This window comes from Myotis yumanensis, unplaced genomic scaffold (assembly GCF_028538775.1).
Source record: "Myotis yumanensis isolate MYYU_CA2020_CCGP unplaced genomic scaffold, mMyoYum1.0.hap1 SCAF_1, whole genome shotgun sequence".
NCBI classification, from domain to species: domain Eukaryota; kingdom Metazoa; phylum Chordata; class Mammalia; order Chiroptera; family Vespertilionidae; genus Myotis; species Myotis yumanensis.
In genome coordinates, this window is record NW_027223752.1 from 141,085,487 (window position 1) to 141,100,697 (window position 15,211).

Consider the following 15,211-nt stretch of genomic DNA (forward strand, 5'->3'; position numbering starts at 1 on the left):
TAATAGTAAATCCTTTAAGCATTCACCAGCCTTCCAAAAGAGAAAGCACTATGTGTTTAATAACTTATTTTCTTTGAGGCCTCATCTCTTATTTATAATAATGATACATTCATTTTATTCTTCACTGGATTGATGTGGGTTTCAAATCTGGTATTAATGTAAATTAAACACTATAAAAGGGAAAGTTGTATAGAAATAAAAATCTTTATTATAGTCAAATATTCTTTTTTGTTCCTCATAGTGATCCCAACTGGTGGAAAGGTGAAACCCATCAAGGCATGGGGTTATTTCCCTCTAATTTTGTAACTGCAGATCTCACTGCTGAACCAGAAATGAGTAAGTATTTTCCAGTCTGCCAATGGATGATAATCATTAATCCTCTTAATGAAGGCTGAGTAAATTCAACTTTTTGGAGCAGGTACTTTCAAATGGTAGTGTTTTCAAGGTGTTTATTAAAAATGCAGCTGCCTGGTCAGTAGATTATTTACCATCATCTAAGAATTGCAGTCATTTGTCTACCAAGATTATCTTTAGAGAGAGTATGGATTTTTTCTTTAAAAAATATCTATATCTACCTATACCTATAAATACATATATATGTATGTATGTATGTGTGTGTGTATATATATATGTACTAGAGGCCCGGTGCACAAAAATTTGTGCACTGGGGGGGGGGGGGGGGGCGGGCTCAGCCCGGCCTGTGCCCTCTCACAGTCTGGGACCCCTCAGGAGATAACGACCTGCTGGCTTAGGCCTGCTCCTGGGTGGCAGAGGGCAGGCCCAATCCCTAGGTGCAGCCCCTGGTCGGGCTCAGTGCAGGGCTGATTGGGGAGTTGGGGTGCCGCCCCGTCATGCACAGAGCAGGGCGGATGGGGAGGTTGCGATGCCACCCTCAGTCATGCTCAGGGTGGGGCCGATTGGGGGGTTGGGGCACCGCCCCCTGTCACACTCAAGGCAGGGTCGATGGGGAGGTAGCAGTGCCACCCCCTGTCACGCACAGAGCAGGGCCAATCAGGGGGTTGGGGCGCTGCCCCCTGTCATGCACAGAGCAGGGCCCATCAGGGGGGTTGGGGCTCCGTACCCTGTCACGCACAGAGCAGGGCCAATCAGGGGGTTGGGCGCTGCCCCCTGTCATGCACAGAGCAGGGCCTATCAGGGGGTTGAGGAGCTCCCCCCTGTCACTCACAGAGTAGGGCCGATAGGGGAGTTAGGGCACTGCCCCCTGTCACCCACAGAGCAGGGCAGATCAGGGGGTTGGGGCGCCGCCACTGTCACACTCAGGGCAGGGCTGATGGGGAGGTTATGGCTCTACCCTGTCACACACAGAGCAGGGCCTGTTGGGGGGGGGGGGGGTTGGGGCGCCGCCCTCTATCACCCACAGAGCAGGGCTGATTAGGGGGTTGGGGCGCAGCCACTGTCACACCCAGGTCAGGGCTGATGGGGAGGTTATGGCTCTACCCTGTCACACACAGAGCAGGGCCTGTGGGGGCGGGGGAGGTTGGGGCACCACACCCTGTCACACACAGAGCTGCAGGGCGATCAGGGGGTTAGGGAGCTCCCCCCTATTAGGCACAGAGCAGGGCTGATCAGAGGTTTGGGGCGCCTTCCCCTGTCACGAACAGAGCAGGGCGTATAGGGAGGTTGTGGCCCCACCCCCTGTCACACACAGAGCCGCAGGGTGATCAGGGGGTTTGGGCGCTGCCCCCTGTCATGCTGACCCGGTGCCAGGAGGCCTCGTGGCTCTGCTGATCCCGGTGCTGGGAGGCATATTACCCTTTTACTATATAGGATAGAGGCCTGGGGGCCGGCTGGTTTGCCCTGAAGGATGTCCTGGATCAGGGTGGGGGTCCCCACTGGGGTGCCTGGCCAGTCTGGGTGAGGAGCTGAGGGCTGCTTTCAGGCTGGCAATTGACTGAAGCTCCCAACCACTCCTTGTTTTCTTTCTTTCTTTCTTTTTTTTTTTTTATTTTTTATTCTGGGCCAGCTTTAGCTCTGGCTCTAGCTCTGAGGCTTCCGCTGCTATCTATAATCGAAACAATGTATAACTCTAGCTCTGAGATCCCGGCTGGCTGAAAGATGGTTTCTGGGGTTTCGTTTTGCAACATAGTTTCTTAGAGTTGTAGCTCAGAGACCGGCAAGTCAGGCGGGTAACGTTGCAGTCTGCAGTCACTGGAGCAAGCAAGCCTCATGTTCGCTTCCAGCTGCCTGGCTGCCGGCCGCCATCTTGGCTGACAGTTAATTTGCATAAGGATACGCTGATTAGCCAATGGGAAGGGTAGCGGTTGTACGCCAATTACCATGTTTCTCTTTTATTAGTGTAGATATTCACACTCATATATGTATATATGTGCTAGTGTAAAAATGCATACTAAAAAGTGTTGATGGAATTTATGCATTATGTATTTTCATTATCATCAGTTGATAAAAGTGTGACAAATGCAGTGCAACCTCATAAACAATTCTTCCTTTTCAAAGGTTGAGACCATTTCTCTAGTGTTCTAACCTCAAATTTGGAAGCTGTGGTCTCTAAGCAACAGTAATGGCTTTTCTAAACCTTCTTTATTTATTTATTTTTTAAAAAATATATTTTATTGATTTTTTACAGAGAGGAAGGCAGAGAGATAGAGAGTTAGAAACATCAATGAGAGAGAAACATCGATCAGCTGCCTCCTGCACATCTCCTACTGGGGATGTGCCCGCAACCAAGGTACATGCCCTTGACCGGAATCGAACCTGGGACCTTTCAGTCTGCAGGCCGACGCTCTATCCACTGAGCCAAACTGGTTTTGGCTAAACCTTCTTGTTAGATATTCAGAAGCGGCCATAACTAATCATATAAATAGTTTTTTTTTGTTTTATTGCCAAATCTTTGCTGACTAGGAGAAATAAACTAAAAAGTGGGGCCAAAGAGGTAGTGATATTATAGGCATAATAGTTGCAGGAGATGTAACTGGTGGTAGCCTATCAAAATGTTGATAGACAGTTGACTATATTTTTTCATAATACTGTACTTTAATGAATCTTCACAATGAGGAGTTTGAGTCACCAAGATTAAATCATAACCTCCCTTTGTTTGAGGAAACAGTAATATGTTCTAGTCTAGAAAGATTTCTACTAGTGATTGACATTTTTAGAATTTAAAGATAATTTTTGCATGTAAGTTGTAAGCCACAGTTATCTGGCAGAATATCTCATCTCAGCTCACCTGTCTATATAACAGCTAGAAGGAATTAACGTTATAAACTGCAAGATGCTTAGCTTTTTTGTAGTTTACAAGAATTCTAAGAATGGATCTTTGTCTTAGTCATCTTTTTATTTTCAGTAGCACCAAGTACTAAATCCAGAATACAGACTAGACATATATAAATATTAATGCAATAAATAATACATAAGTGTATATATAGAGATATACTTTTCTTTAGAAACATAAGTACACTTATGTTTTCAAGAGAAGGCTTTCACAACAAACCAGACATTATGAATCTTGAGAAGATAATGCCCTCTCATAGTTATGCCAGGTTGTTCTTTTGTCATTTTTATAAACAAATTCCTGATACCTATTTCTTTAATTGAATTCTTTTTTTTTATTAGAACTAAAAAACAAAACATGTTGTAGAACCTTGTTTGAATGGGAGTGCATACTGTGCTCACTTTTAACCTCGGCCGAGGGTGGTGTTTTTTGTTTGTTTGTTATTGGGAGTTTGGGTTGTCCTGAATCAATTGTTGGAATGGGTAGAATAGCCTCGAACTTCTGTTCACAGTGAGATCTAAGAGCTCATATAAATCATATAGCCATCTCATCTTTTTTCCCATTATATAGCATTGCACTTTAAAATTAGTATTCCAACTCATATGTTTTCGTCTGGACCACCTAAAAGAGAAACAGGAGCAGCAGAACTTAACGTGATGTAGTCCTCGAGTTTGGAAGATGAGTGCTAGTGTGATCCTCATAGCCTCATTCTTTATGAGGAAGCAGAAACCCACTTAATGTGTCAAATAGAAATACCTGGCCGCCTTAGCTTGTTAGATATTGGTAGACACAGTTAGATATTGTGAAAGCATTTTTTACATATATAAACATTTTGTATGTATATTCACAAACATACTGTACTACACAATACACATGTGTACATAGTAATAGTATTGGTTCCTATGAGAAAAAGCACTAAGTTTGTGCACAATCAGCTGACAGGATATGAAGTCTACCATGTGTCCCTTACGGATAGCAGATAATACAGTGCTCTCCTAGTTTTTTACTTGTTAATAGCTCAAGATGTAAAAAGCAACATATATAGCATATGTCTCCATTTCCTCCATGGGAAAATGAAATCAGCTGAAACTGTGTGTGTGTGTGTAGAATTTTGCTTCATGGTGACTTGAATGGGATGAATTAAACTATTTCCATTTTCTATGGAATCACATAACACAGAATACTAAGTGATGTGACTTCTTATTCTCAGAGTAAAATCATAGGCCAGATTCCAGTTGTGTGGGCTGGTAGAACCAGATAGATTGGCATTTAAATCCAGGCTTTGCCATTTATTAACTTTCACCTATGCAAGAATTTATAATCTTTCTAAGCCCTTGTTAACCTTATTTGTGAAATGGGCCTATCTCATAGGATTGTATTGTAGATTCTTTGGAGGAAATGTAATATGTATTCCATTAAGCACATTTAATAACTTAGTAGATATTTCCCTTACTTAATTCTACCTTTTACCCACCTCCCTTTCCTCTTGATTCTTAATATTTTTTATGAATAATGATAGACCACGTGGATACAAGGATGGAAAATTCAGAGAGGAAATTAATTTTTTTTTTCTTTTTATTAAGTTCAGAGAGGAAAGAAGAAGGAGAGAGAGATAGAAACACCAATGATGAGAGAGAATCATTGATTGGCTGCCTCCTGCATGCTCCCACTGGGAATCAAGCCGCAATCCAGGCCAGTGCCCTGACCAGGAATCTTGAACCATAACCTCCTGATTCATTATGTCGATGCTCAACCACTGTGCCATGTCAGTTGGGTTGAAATTCATTTCTTTTAAGCTGTATGTGCCTTGATATTCTTTTGGAGAAGGTTAATTGCTATGTTAATCATATCTTTATATGTACTAGTTAATGTTATATTGATTAGATTTTTAAAGTTTTCTTTATTGAGCAAGAGAAATATGTGCTTCTGGCCAATGGTTTGTGGATCCCTTAATAATCATTTTTTAATGCAAAGAACAATGTAACTAAAATGTATAGGCTGATGTAGTGGCAGATCCCTGCCAGAGCTATTTGTAAAATTTCCATTGGCTTGGATGTCGTTCTCTCAGTCAAATGTCTGAGTGGCATGCTGGAGAACATATAGCTAACTTTCCAATTCATTGCATTGAAATAGCATGGTCTATCAAATGAGATTTTTCTAAATTTCAGAGTTCATTCATGCCATTGTAAAATTTTGCTCTTTTTCACCAATTTACTAAACTCATGTATAGTAGGTGATTAATCTTTGTTTCAGAAATACACCTCTTATTTTTAGTAATGTGTCTTTTATGGAAAATGTAAAATCTTTAGAGGAGAAAATGAAGAAATCTTGACATGAAGTAATGTTTAGTCATTATTGCCTAAATCTGCAACCTGATTATTCTTTAAATTGAGTCTCTCAGTTTAAGGAAATATTTAAAAAATTCAAATTCTCTCTTGTAACTTAAAGTGTTCTCAAATAGAATTTTAAATGTATTCTAAGATAAATATTGCATGTTTTACAGTAAAAACAGAGAAGAAGACGGTACAATTTAGTGATGATGTTCAGGTAGAAACAATAGAGCCAGAGCCGGAGGAACAAGCCTTTATTGATGAAGTAAGTGATTTCCATATACCTCATTGTTTTAAACTATAGGCCCGGTGCAAAAAAATTTGTACACTTGGGTGGGGTCCCTCAGCCCAGCCTGTGCCCTCTCACAGTCTGGGACCCCTCAGGGGATGACCACCTGCTGGCTTAGGCCCGCTCCCCGGGGGGATTGGGCCTAAGCTGGCAGTCAGACATCCCTCTGGCAGCCCGGCAGCCCTCGGGGGATGTCCACTTGCCAGCGGGAAGCAGGCCTAAGCTGCAGTCAGACATCCTTAGCGCTGCTGAGCAGGCGGGAAGCTTGGCTTCCTCCATTGCCCGGGCAACCAAGCCTCCTGCTTGCTCCAGCTCCATGGCTGCCGGCTGCCATCTTGGTTGGGTTAATTTGCATATAGTTGCTCTGATTGGCTGGTGGACGTGGCTTAGGGCCTAGCAAAGGTATGGTCAATTAGCATCTTTGTCTTTTATTAGTGTAGATTTCTGCTTAAGTTTTACAGAATGGATATATAATGATTTTTTAATTCTGTTTTTGGACAGTGAGTTTGTTTTTAGTTTTTTCCTGGTGTTTTTTTTTTTTGCTATTATGAACACTATTACGAGATTTTAAAAATATATTTCAAATAATGTGTAATTGTTTTATTTTAAAATGTTTGTACTTAATGCTCTGGAAATTATATTCTTGGTAACATTTTAAACTTATGATGAAAAATGAGAAGTTATCTTTAAAATATGTGAAGGGATTAATAAGTTTTTAGCCTTCTTTTAGGGGAGCCAGAGCAGAAAGTTTGAAGAGTGTTCTTTTACAGAAATAGATTGTAGAAGACTGCTAGGAGACAAGGAATCCAACTGGATTAGGGAAAATTAATTAGCTGATTGCATTACATAAGAAATATGTGTAGAATCAGTGAGGGATCTCTCTAGAAACCTTATTTCTCTGATAGTAGGTAATTTCAGATAGAGTATAGTATTCTGTAAACACAACAAAAATTATCCAGGTATTAGTGGCTCTCACCCTTACCAACTATAACCACCTCCCTCCACCCTTCTCCCCCCCTTTTTTTTTTTTTGCTGTAGGAAAACTTTACTGACATGTGCCTTCTTTTCTGGACTGCTTGAAATGAAAGTTGAATCTTTTACAATGAAAAATAGTACTCATTTCAAAACATAAAATTCTTTTGCCTTCAGAAGTTTCTTATATGCTGTGTCACTTTTACTCTCTAATAATTAATCCATCTCTCAAACTGTTCTTCTATATATAATGCAGAGTTTTTGTTTATATAACTGCTATGCTTTGAATTGGTCGTCTTTACATTATTTACCTAATGTACATATGTTTAATAGTATAACCCTGTAAAAACCATGCATGGGGAAAAGCTTGTAATTATTATAGTAGTATTCATTGGTATGCTATGTAAAATTTATATTTTGTTTTTTAAAAACCTACATATAAATACATATGTACTTATATAATGTATAGAGGTACTAATGTAAAGATGGTTTCATTAGTCCCATTGGTGATTAAAACAAAAGATTCTAAAATATGTGTAAGTCACTGCCTTGAGATGCCTTCCAGCCTTTCCCACGTAGAAGAATAGAGAGACCACAAACTGAAACATTGGTAGCAAGAAAATGTAGACTAAGTCTTTATGGCCCTACTTAGAAAGAGAACAGCTGTAATATAGCTGAGCTATGCCTTTCTAAAGCAGCTGTTGTATTCACCCTGGGGGAGAAGTAATAACTGAGTTGTTAGTCATAAGTAATGCCATCCTGAGAGAGAGGTTACACCTGTCAGCATGTCAAGGCTAGGCTGCTTCAAAACAGAGTGAAATTCACTACCATGAAATTAGATTGAAGAGCTCACATATTGTAAGTTTAAATGTGGCTCTATTCTCTTTAAGAGAATCATTGAGGACTAAAAAATAAGTAGGTAGAGCTTTCGAGGCTCTGACTTCACATGGTACTTAAAGAGAGTACACAGATATTAACCACATAAAAACAAAATTGGAGTCTACATATCTGAATTACAAAAGTTCTGTATCCATTATCTAATTAACAAAGTGCAAACATATTGTTTCGTAATGACTAGTTGCTTTTTATATTAACTATTTAATTCCTGTAGGACAAAATGGACCAATTGCTACAGATGTTGCAAAGTACAGATCCCAGTGATGATCAGCCAGATCTTCCGGAGTTACTTCATCTTGAAGGTAAACCTTGTTTTTCATTTATCTTCCAAATAAAGGATAATTAGAGGTTATATCTACTGTTCTGTTACAGAATGGTTCATATTTAAATAAAATTGAGAATGATACAAAACATGTTCATATTCTTCACTCTTCTGTGACCCAGTCTCACGTTTATATGCTATTTAAAACTTTGATAGAATTCACATTCTTTTTTAAATATATATATTTTTGTTGATTTTTTACATAAAGGAAGGGAGAGGGATAGAGAGCCAGAAACATCGATGAGAGAGAAACATCGATCAGCTGCCTCCTGCACACCCCCCACTGGGGATGTGCCCGCAACCAAGGCACATGCCCTTGACCAGAATCGAACCTGGGACCCTTGAGTCTGCAGGCTGAAGCTCCATCCACTGAGCCAAACCGGTCAGGGCAGAATTTACATTCTTACACATTTCTATAGAAATTAAATATTTTATTTAAAATACTCAAATATTTTATTCAACATTTTAGAATGTTGTAAAATAAATATTGGTATTTTAATATTTTTGAGATCAAGAAAATAAATCATGGGGTCTCTTAATTAATATCATTTTTATTACTCCAAATTACATCTTGTATTTCTTATATGAATATTCATCAGAGATTTGCTTTCTTTTGTTGTGTTTTCTTATATTTCTTCAAATCTTCTCACCTTAGCAATGTGTCACCAGATGGGACCTCTTATTGATGAAAAGCTGGAAGATATTGATAGGTAAAAGAGCATGTGCCCTCTATATTGTGTACCTTCTTCCCTGAAGCTCTCTGTAAACTACCTACTAGGATAGAGCTGCCATTATAATTTATTTTATTACTAGTTTTGTTTATTTATTTATTTCTATCGTGTTATATTTTATATTTTAGTTTTTCTATCTTATTTCATTTGAATTTTTCATTTTTATTTTTTAATATTTTCTATTTTTATATGCCAAAGGAACCAGTCCCCATTTACTTATTTTCTACTAAATGTGGGAATTTGAATTAGACCCAACTCTCCTCTTTTTTTATTTTTGTTTAAGGTGAGGGTTTATTTGACCTTCACTATATTAGTCTTTTTTAAAAATAAGGGTTAACTATTATAATCATGAGTGACATTACCAGAGCCCAAATAACCCATCTATTATAATCTCGAGAAACCTAGATATTTCAAAGTAAAGTCAACTACAATAAGCTCTCCCAGCACAGTACCTAAATCTGAGTTTTGATTGCCTTGGAGCTAAAATACAGGATATTTTCTATCACAAGGTAAATTTTTAATAATGTCTATATCACTTTCTGCTATTTTGATATGCCTTATTATTTAGAACATTGTACTATTTAAATAGCAATTATGTTTCAAATTATTGTATAATATTTCAGAAAACATTCAGAACTCTCAGAACTTAATGTTAAAGTGATGGAGGCACTTTCATTGTATACCAAGTTAATGAATGAAGATCCAATGTATTCCATGTATGCAAAATTACAGAATCAGCAGTATTATATGCAGTCATCTGGTGTTTCTGCCTCTCAGGTAAGCTTTTAAAAACTCAAGTATATCATTTTATATTCTCAAATATTTGAGAGTATTTGGAATAGCTGTGTTTTTATAAAATTTGAAACTTTCTAAAAGTAATGTAAAATAAATTTTAAAAGAAATTTTTACGTGACAAATATAGTGTATACTATACCATTATACCAGTGGTTTACTTTAAATATATTTTTATTGATTTCAGAGAGTGGAAGGGAGAAGGGGAGAGAGATAGAAATATCAATGATGATATTTCTCTTGCATGCCCCACATCGGAGATTGAGCCTGCAACCTGGGCATGTGCTCTGACCAGGAAATCAAACTGTGACTTGCTGGTTCATAGGTTGATGCTCAGCCACTAAGCCATGCCAGCCATGCCCAATAGTTCTTTTTAAAAAAATTATTTTTCTGTAGGAATATCCATCAGAATCACCCATCAAACTTTTTGAAAAAGTACAGATGCTTTGATTCTATCCAGACTTGTTGAAGCAGAATCTTCAGGAGGGAGGTCCCAATGTGTGCATATTTTTAAAGCTTTATATGTAATTATCTGGTTAAGAACTGCAGTTTTTTTGTCTCAGTAAAATTTCTAATTATTACTAAATTCTTCTGAATATGTACAGTGTTCACTTTTATAGTGAGCTGCTTTAATCTGTATCTCACTCCATTCCTTTACATAACACATGTAATGCAATACAGAGCCCTTTCCCTCTTTTTCTTTTTTGGTAATCTTCACCCAAGGATATTTTCCCCATGATTTTTAGAGAGAATATAAAGGAGAGGGGGGAGATAGAGAGAAATATCGATGTCAGAGAGACACATCAATTGGTTGCTTCCTGCTTGTGCCCTGACCAGGGCTGGGGATCGAACCTGCAACCCACTAACATGCCTTTAACTGGGAATTGAACCCATGACCCTTTGGTGCACAGGCCGATGCTTTATCCACCCAGCAATACAGGCCAGGGCCCTTTCCCTCTTTTCACCTCAAATAACTATTTGAAGAGTTCTTTTTCCACAAACTCAGTAAGTTCAGGGTATAGGAAATAATTCGCCAGGCACTTCATTTTATCCATGTAGAGTGGTATAAACATTATATAGATTAATTTTTGTTTTTAGAATAGTCAATTTTCTCTTAAATGAGGGGCCACAACCCTGGAGATGTGTAGCCATGCCTGAGTAACATGTGGCTAGATGATTCCTACTCACAGGTGTTGATATCAATTTGAGCCAAAGAAACCCCCCAAAAACCTTTCATGTTCAGTTTGAAAAGTACAAAAAAACGCACTCATGAGGACCAGAATACCTGTGTTTACAATGAAGACCTTTGGATTCTGATGCATGGGAAGTGTGTTAGGACTTAAGAGACGTGCTGAGATGATTGAGCCTTGTCTCCTGATGGTTGTGTTACTATCTTTACAACTGGTAAAAAAGCCTTACTACATAGATTGTGGCATTCTGTTATCAAACTTATGAAATGGAAGGATTTAAAGAATACTACAGAAAACTAGAATATTGTGTATTTTAAGACTTTTGGAATTTAAGGCTTCAATCTCTTTCGATTCAGACAAGTACAGTTTTTGGATGCAAAAACTATAGTAGGCAAACAATGGCCCAAGGGCCAAATCCAGCCTCCCATCTGTTTAAATAAGCTTTTATTGAAACGCAGCCATTCTCTTTTGTTTATTAATTGTTTCTGGCTACTTTCTATATGGGTCAAATTCAGTAGTTGTGACAGAAACCATATGGCCTACAAAGCCTAAAATATCTACTATCAGAACTTTTACAAAAATGTTTGCTGACTAACCCTACTTTAGAAAGTTAGTTTTTTCTGTGTTCAGTAAACTGTAATTTAAAACATATAAAATGTATCTATAAGCAAATGCAGTCTATTGATACAAACAGTCAATTCAAAGACACTTCTTAGACATCCTTTGGAAATCCTTTTAGGGAAGAACTTAAAATATCAACATGGAAAAAGAGACTATATTAGTATAAAGTTTCAGGTTAAGTTCCTTTACTACTTTTGGATAGAGGTAAACATGAGTTTAGCCAATGTTTACCTAAGAATTAAAATAATCAGAAGCCAACTTCACTGAAAAATATTTTTTAAATGCCTGTTAACTGAAGTAACTATGAAAAAAGATTTCAGGGATATAATTGTTCTTTTTGTTAACTGAATGTCTCTACAAAAGGTTTGGCATGCTTACTAAAATCTTAGAAAATCTAATATGTTATCATGAACTGTTCTAGGTATATCCAGGGCCTCAAAGTGGTACTTACCTGCTTGCAGGGAATGCCCAGATGAGCCATCTCCAGAGCTATAGTCTTCCTCCAGAGCAATTGTCTTCCCTCAGCCAAGGAGCAGTTCAACCCTCTGCAAACCCTGCCCTTCCTGCTCAGCAGACTCAGGCTTCTTACCCTAGGTAATTTGATTATTGACTGTTACTTGGAGTTAATGCTATTAAAATTCTTTTTTTGTAATATCTTTAAAAATTTTTTTAAATTTTAGAGGAGAAAAGAGAGAGAGAGATGAGAGGTGTGAGAGAGAGATCGATCTATTGCCTTCCATAAGTACCAGAGAGAGAAAGCTGAGAGAGAAACATCGATCCGTTGCCTCCAGTAAGTACCCGAACCGTGGATTAAACCCAAAACCTGGGCATGTGCCATGACCAGGAATCAGACCTTTCAGGTTTGAGCCACACTGGTCAGGGCAAAATTCTTAAGTGCCCGTGATCATCTGTAACCAGAACTGGATAAGAAACTCCGGAAAAGATGCCATCACTGATACCAGATGGTTACCTCTGTGGTGATAAGTGAGTTCTACAGGAACCCCTGCAGTATTGCAGCAATAGCCAGCAAGCCAGTTCTCTCTCTTACTGCCTCACTGAACTGCTGTATTCTGATTCTAACTTTGTCATAATTTGTTTTTATTTGAGTCCGTGGTGGTATTTGCTAAGGATTTTAATGAAACTTAGATTTGATAACTATATATTGTTTTTCACAAATTTCATAAAAATCTAAATATTTTTTATCATTATTGTTTCAGAATTTATGTCAGAAAGACACATGTTTCCTTCTTTTTGACCTGTGTTGGAATTTAGTGTATACCACAGCAAGATATATCATTTGAAAAGAGATGGGTTTTTTTGCCCCTGTGGTCCATGGAGCAAATATCTGAATATAAAATGATTGGCTCATTGTTTTGGCCATTTACTTATAATATCCTCTATCACACAGTTAAATGATTATATATTATGTAATTTATAATTACATAAATGTCTTTTTCTGCTTCTGTGTGAATCTAAGCTGAAGTCTTTCCCTCAAAACAAATAAAAGGTAGATTTTAGAGTTCATCAATTTGTAATTCTAGAAGTCATGTTATTTTGACTCACATTAGAAGTATCTTGGTGGCACAGGTGCAATTTCTAGAAAACTTTTCTTCAATATCGGGGTTGCCCGTGAATGCTCCTATACTGTCCTTACTGTTGTATTACTCATTCTCAAAAGAGTCACACTCTAGGGATGCTTAGGGATTCACAAGCATTATTTGCTGGTCACCTCTAGTAATCTCAGAGTGAGGAAAGTAGCTCAGAAAAAAAATGTTAGGTATAACTCTTTCTGCCCCAGGACTTTTTTTTTAAGCTGAAATTTGGTGAAACGAATACACTTACATGGAAAAGAAGCAAACAGGTAGGGAGCAGCTATTGTTAGCATACTGTCTTAAAAACCAGATACAAAGTGAGTAGAGGTAGGTATTGTTGAGAAATCAGCCAGTGTGCATGAGTTATGTACGAATCTCTTAGGTATTTTAGTGTCATCCAGAAATGCTGCCTCTTTCCCAGCTGGTCCTCTGTTACTGTGTCGCATGCTGCTGTAGCTGCCTTGTTCCTTGTTCCTTGAGACCCATTCTTAGTTCAGGGCCTTGAGAAATTTCCTTGTAAATGATAGCTGTAACACCTTGTTGCTGTTTTCTGGGCATTGTTCTGTCTGCTTCCATAGCTTGGATGTGAAATATCTGATGCGGGGCATGCACTGTAGTCCAGGGCCTAACTCTACTGATCCTGTGTGGCTATTAACGTTACCTCTCAAGAAACACATGTGCACTTCAGCAGATGCTTTTTCCTTGACATCTTTAGCCCTCTTTGTCTGGCTAATTCCTATTTATCAGTTCCTAGCTTTCTCTTTACTAGAACACCTTCCCACACTCCAAACACTGTTCCTGCTCTCTTGCTGTCACAGGACCCCAGCCTACTGTGTACTGTCTTGTCATCACCTTTAGACTAGTCTGTATCCCCACTAAGCTATCATATCTTGAGAGGTGGCATCAAGTTTCTTTAACCTTTATATCTATTGTATAACAGAGTTTTATACTTGATAAGAACTCAGTAAATACTTGATAAATAAATGTTTAAGATAGGAATTTGAAGTGCTGTGTTGGGCCAGTGAGATATATTTTTAAATTATTTACAGAGGCTTCACAAAGGCTTTGAGGCAGTTTTTAAAAACATATAAATGTATAACATAATATATATGAACAGGGTGGGGCAAAAATAGATTTACAATTGTGACTATACAAAATACAGATTTTATTCTTATATTATTATTTATTAATTATTGTATTATTTTCCATACCAACAGCTATATTTGACTCAAGCTTTCTAATTGCAGATCCAGGTCAATGAGGAATTTTTTCCCCATTTTGGTGGGCAGTTTTTTTTTTTAGTGGCCCTCGTTCATATCTAGGAGGCAATTTCTTATTCTTTTACATATAATTTTGGTTCTAGGGTTCTTACTTTTCCAGACTATGTAATAACCTTAGTATGATCTTACTGATAATTAGGGAAGGTAGAATGGATGCAGTTTCCTAAACTCACCTAGAATGGTGATGATGGTAGTACTCAGGGGACCAAAGCTATGTACTTACTTGTCTATTATTTCAGATTACTCTGTTAAAAAGGTGTTTATTGAACATTTAGTCTGTGCCAGACGCTATGCTAGACACTTGACATACAAGTGTGTGTTTCTTCCTCTTCCCACGGACACAACTGACATAAAACATTATGAAAATTTAAGATGTACAACTTGTTGATTTGATACATTTCTATATTGTAAAATGATTATCACCATAGCATTAGCTAACACTTTCATCCTGTCATGTAGTTACTATTTCTTTTTTTTTTTTTTTGTGGTGAGAACATTTAAGGTTTATTCTGAGCAACATTCAAGTATATGATAATAGTATTATTAGGGAAAATCACTATGCTGTACATTAGATTCCTAAACTTTTTCATCTTATAAATGGAAGTTTGTACCCTTTGTCTAGTATCTCCCCATTTTCCCCACTCTCTAACCAACATTCTACTATTTGTCTTTTTTAGATTCCACATATGAGGTTATATAGTATTTCTTTCTCTATTTTACTTAGCATAATGCCCTCAAGTCTCATCCAAGTTGTACAAATGGCAGAATTTTCTTTTTTCTTGTGGCTGAATAATATTCCAGAGAGGGGGAGGGGAGAGAGGGAGGGAGGGAGGGAAGGAGGGCGGGAGGGAGGGAGGGAGGGAGGGGAGAGAGATAGATAGAGAGAGAGAGAGAGAGAGAGAGAGAGAGAGAGAGAGAAAACACGTACACTTACACTGCATCTTC

At 38.0% G+C, this 15,211-nt stretch overlaps 1 protein-coding gene across 3 annotated transcripts in view; it reads left to right on the forward strand.

Annotated features, from left to right (window-relative positions):
- The window catches only part of STAM (signal transducing adaptor molecule), a 97,624-nt gene that overhangs the window by 52,579 nt on the left and 29,834 nt on the right, over positions 1–15,211 (forward strand). For all 3 annotated transcript variants that reach the window (XM_070432408.1, XM_070432398.1, XM_070432389.1), the window contains exons 8-13: positions 242–336; positions 5,754–5,845; positions 7,953–8,040; positions 8,716–8,770; positions 9,415–9,568; positions 11,816–11,988. In XM_070432408.1, the coding sequence (XP_070288509.1) occupies positions 242–336; positions 5,754–5,845; positions 7,953–8,040; positions 8,716–8,770; positions 9,415–9,568; positions 11,816–11,988 (657 nt within the window). The remainder of the gene's footprint in view (positions 1–241; positions 337–5,753; positions 5,846–7,952; positions 8,041–8,715; positions 8,771–9,414; positions 9,569–11,815; positions 11,989–15,211) is intronic.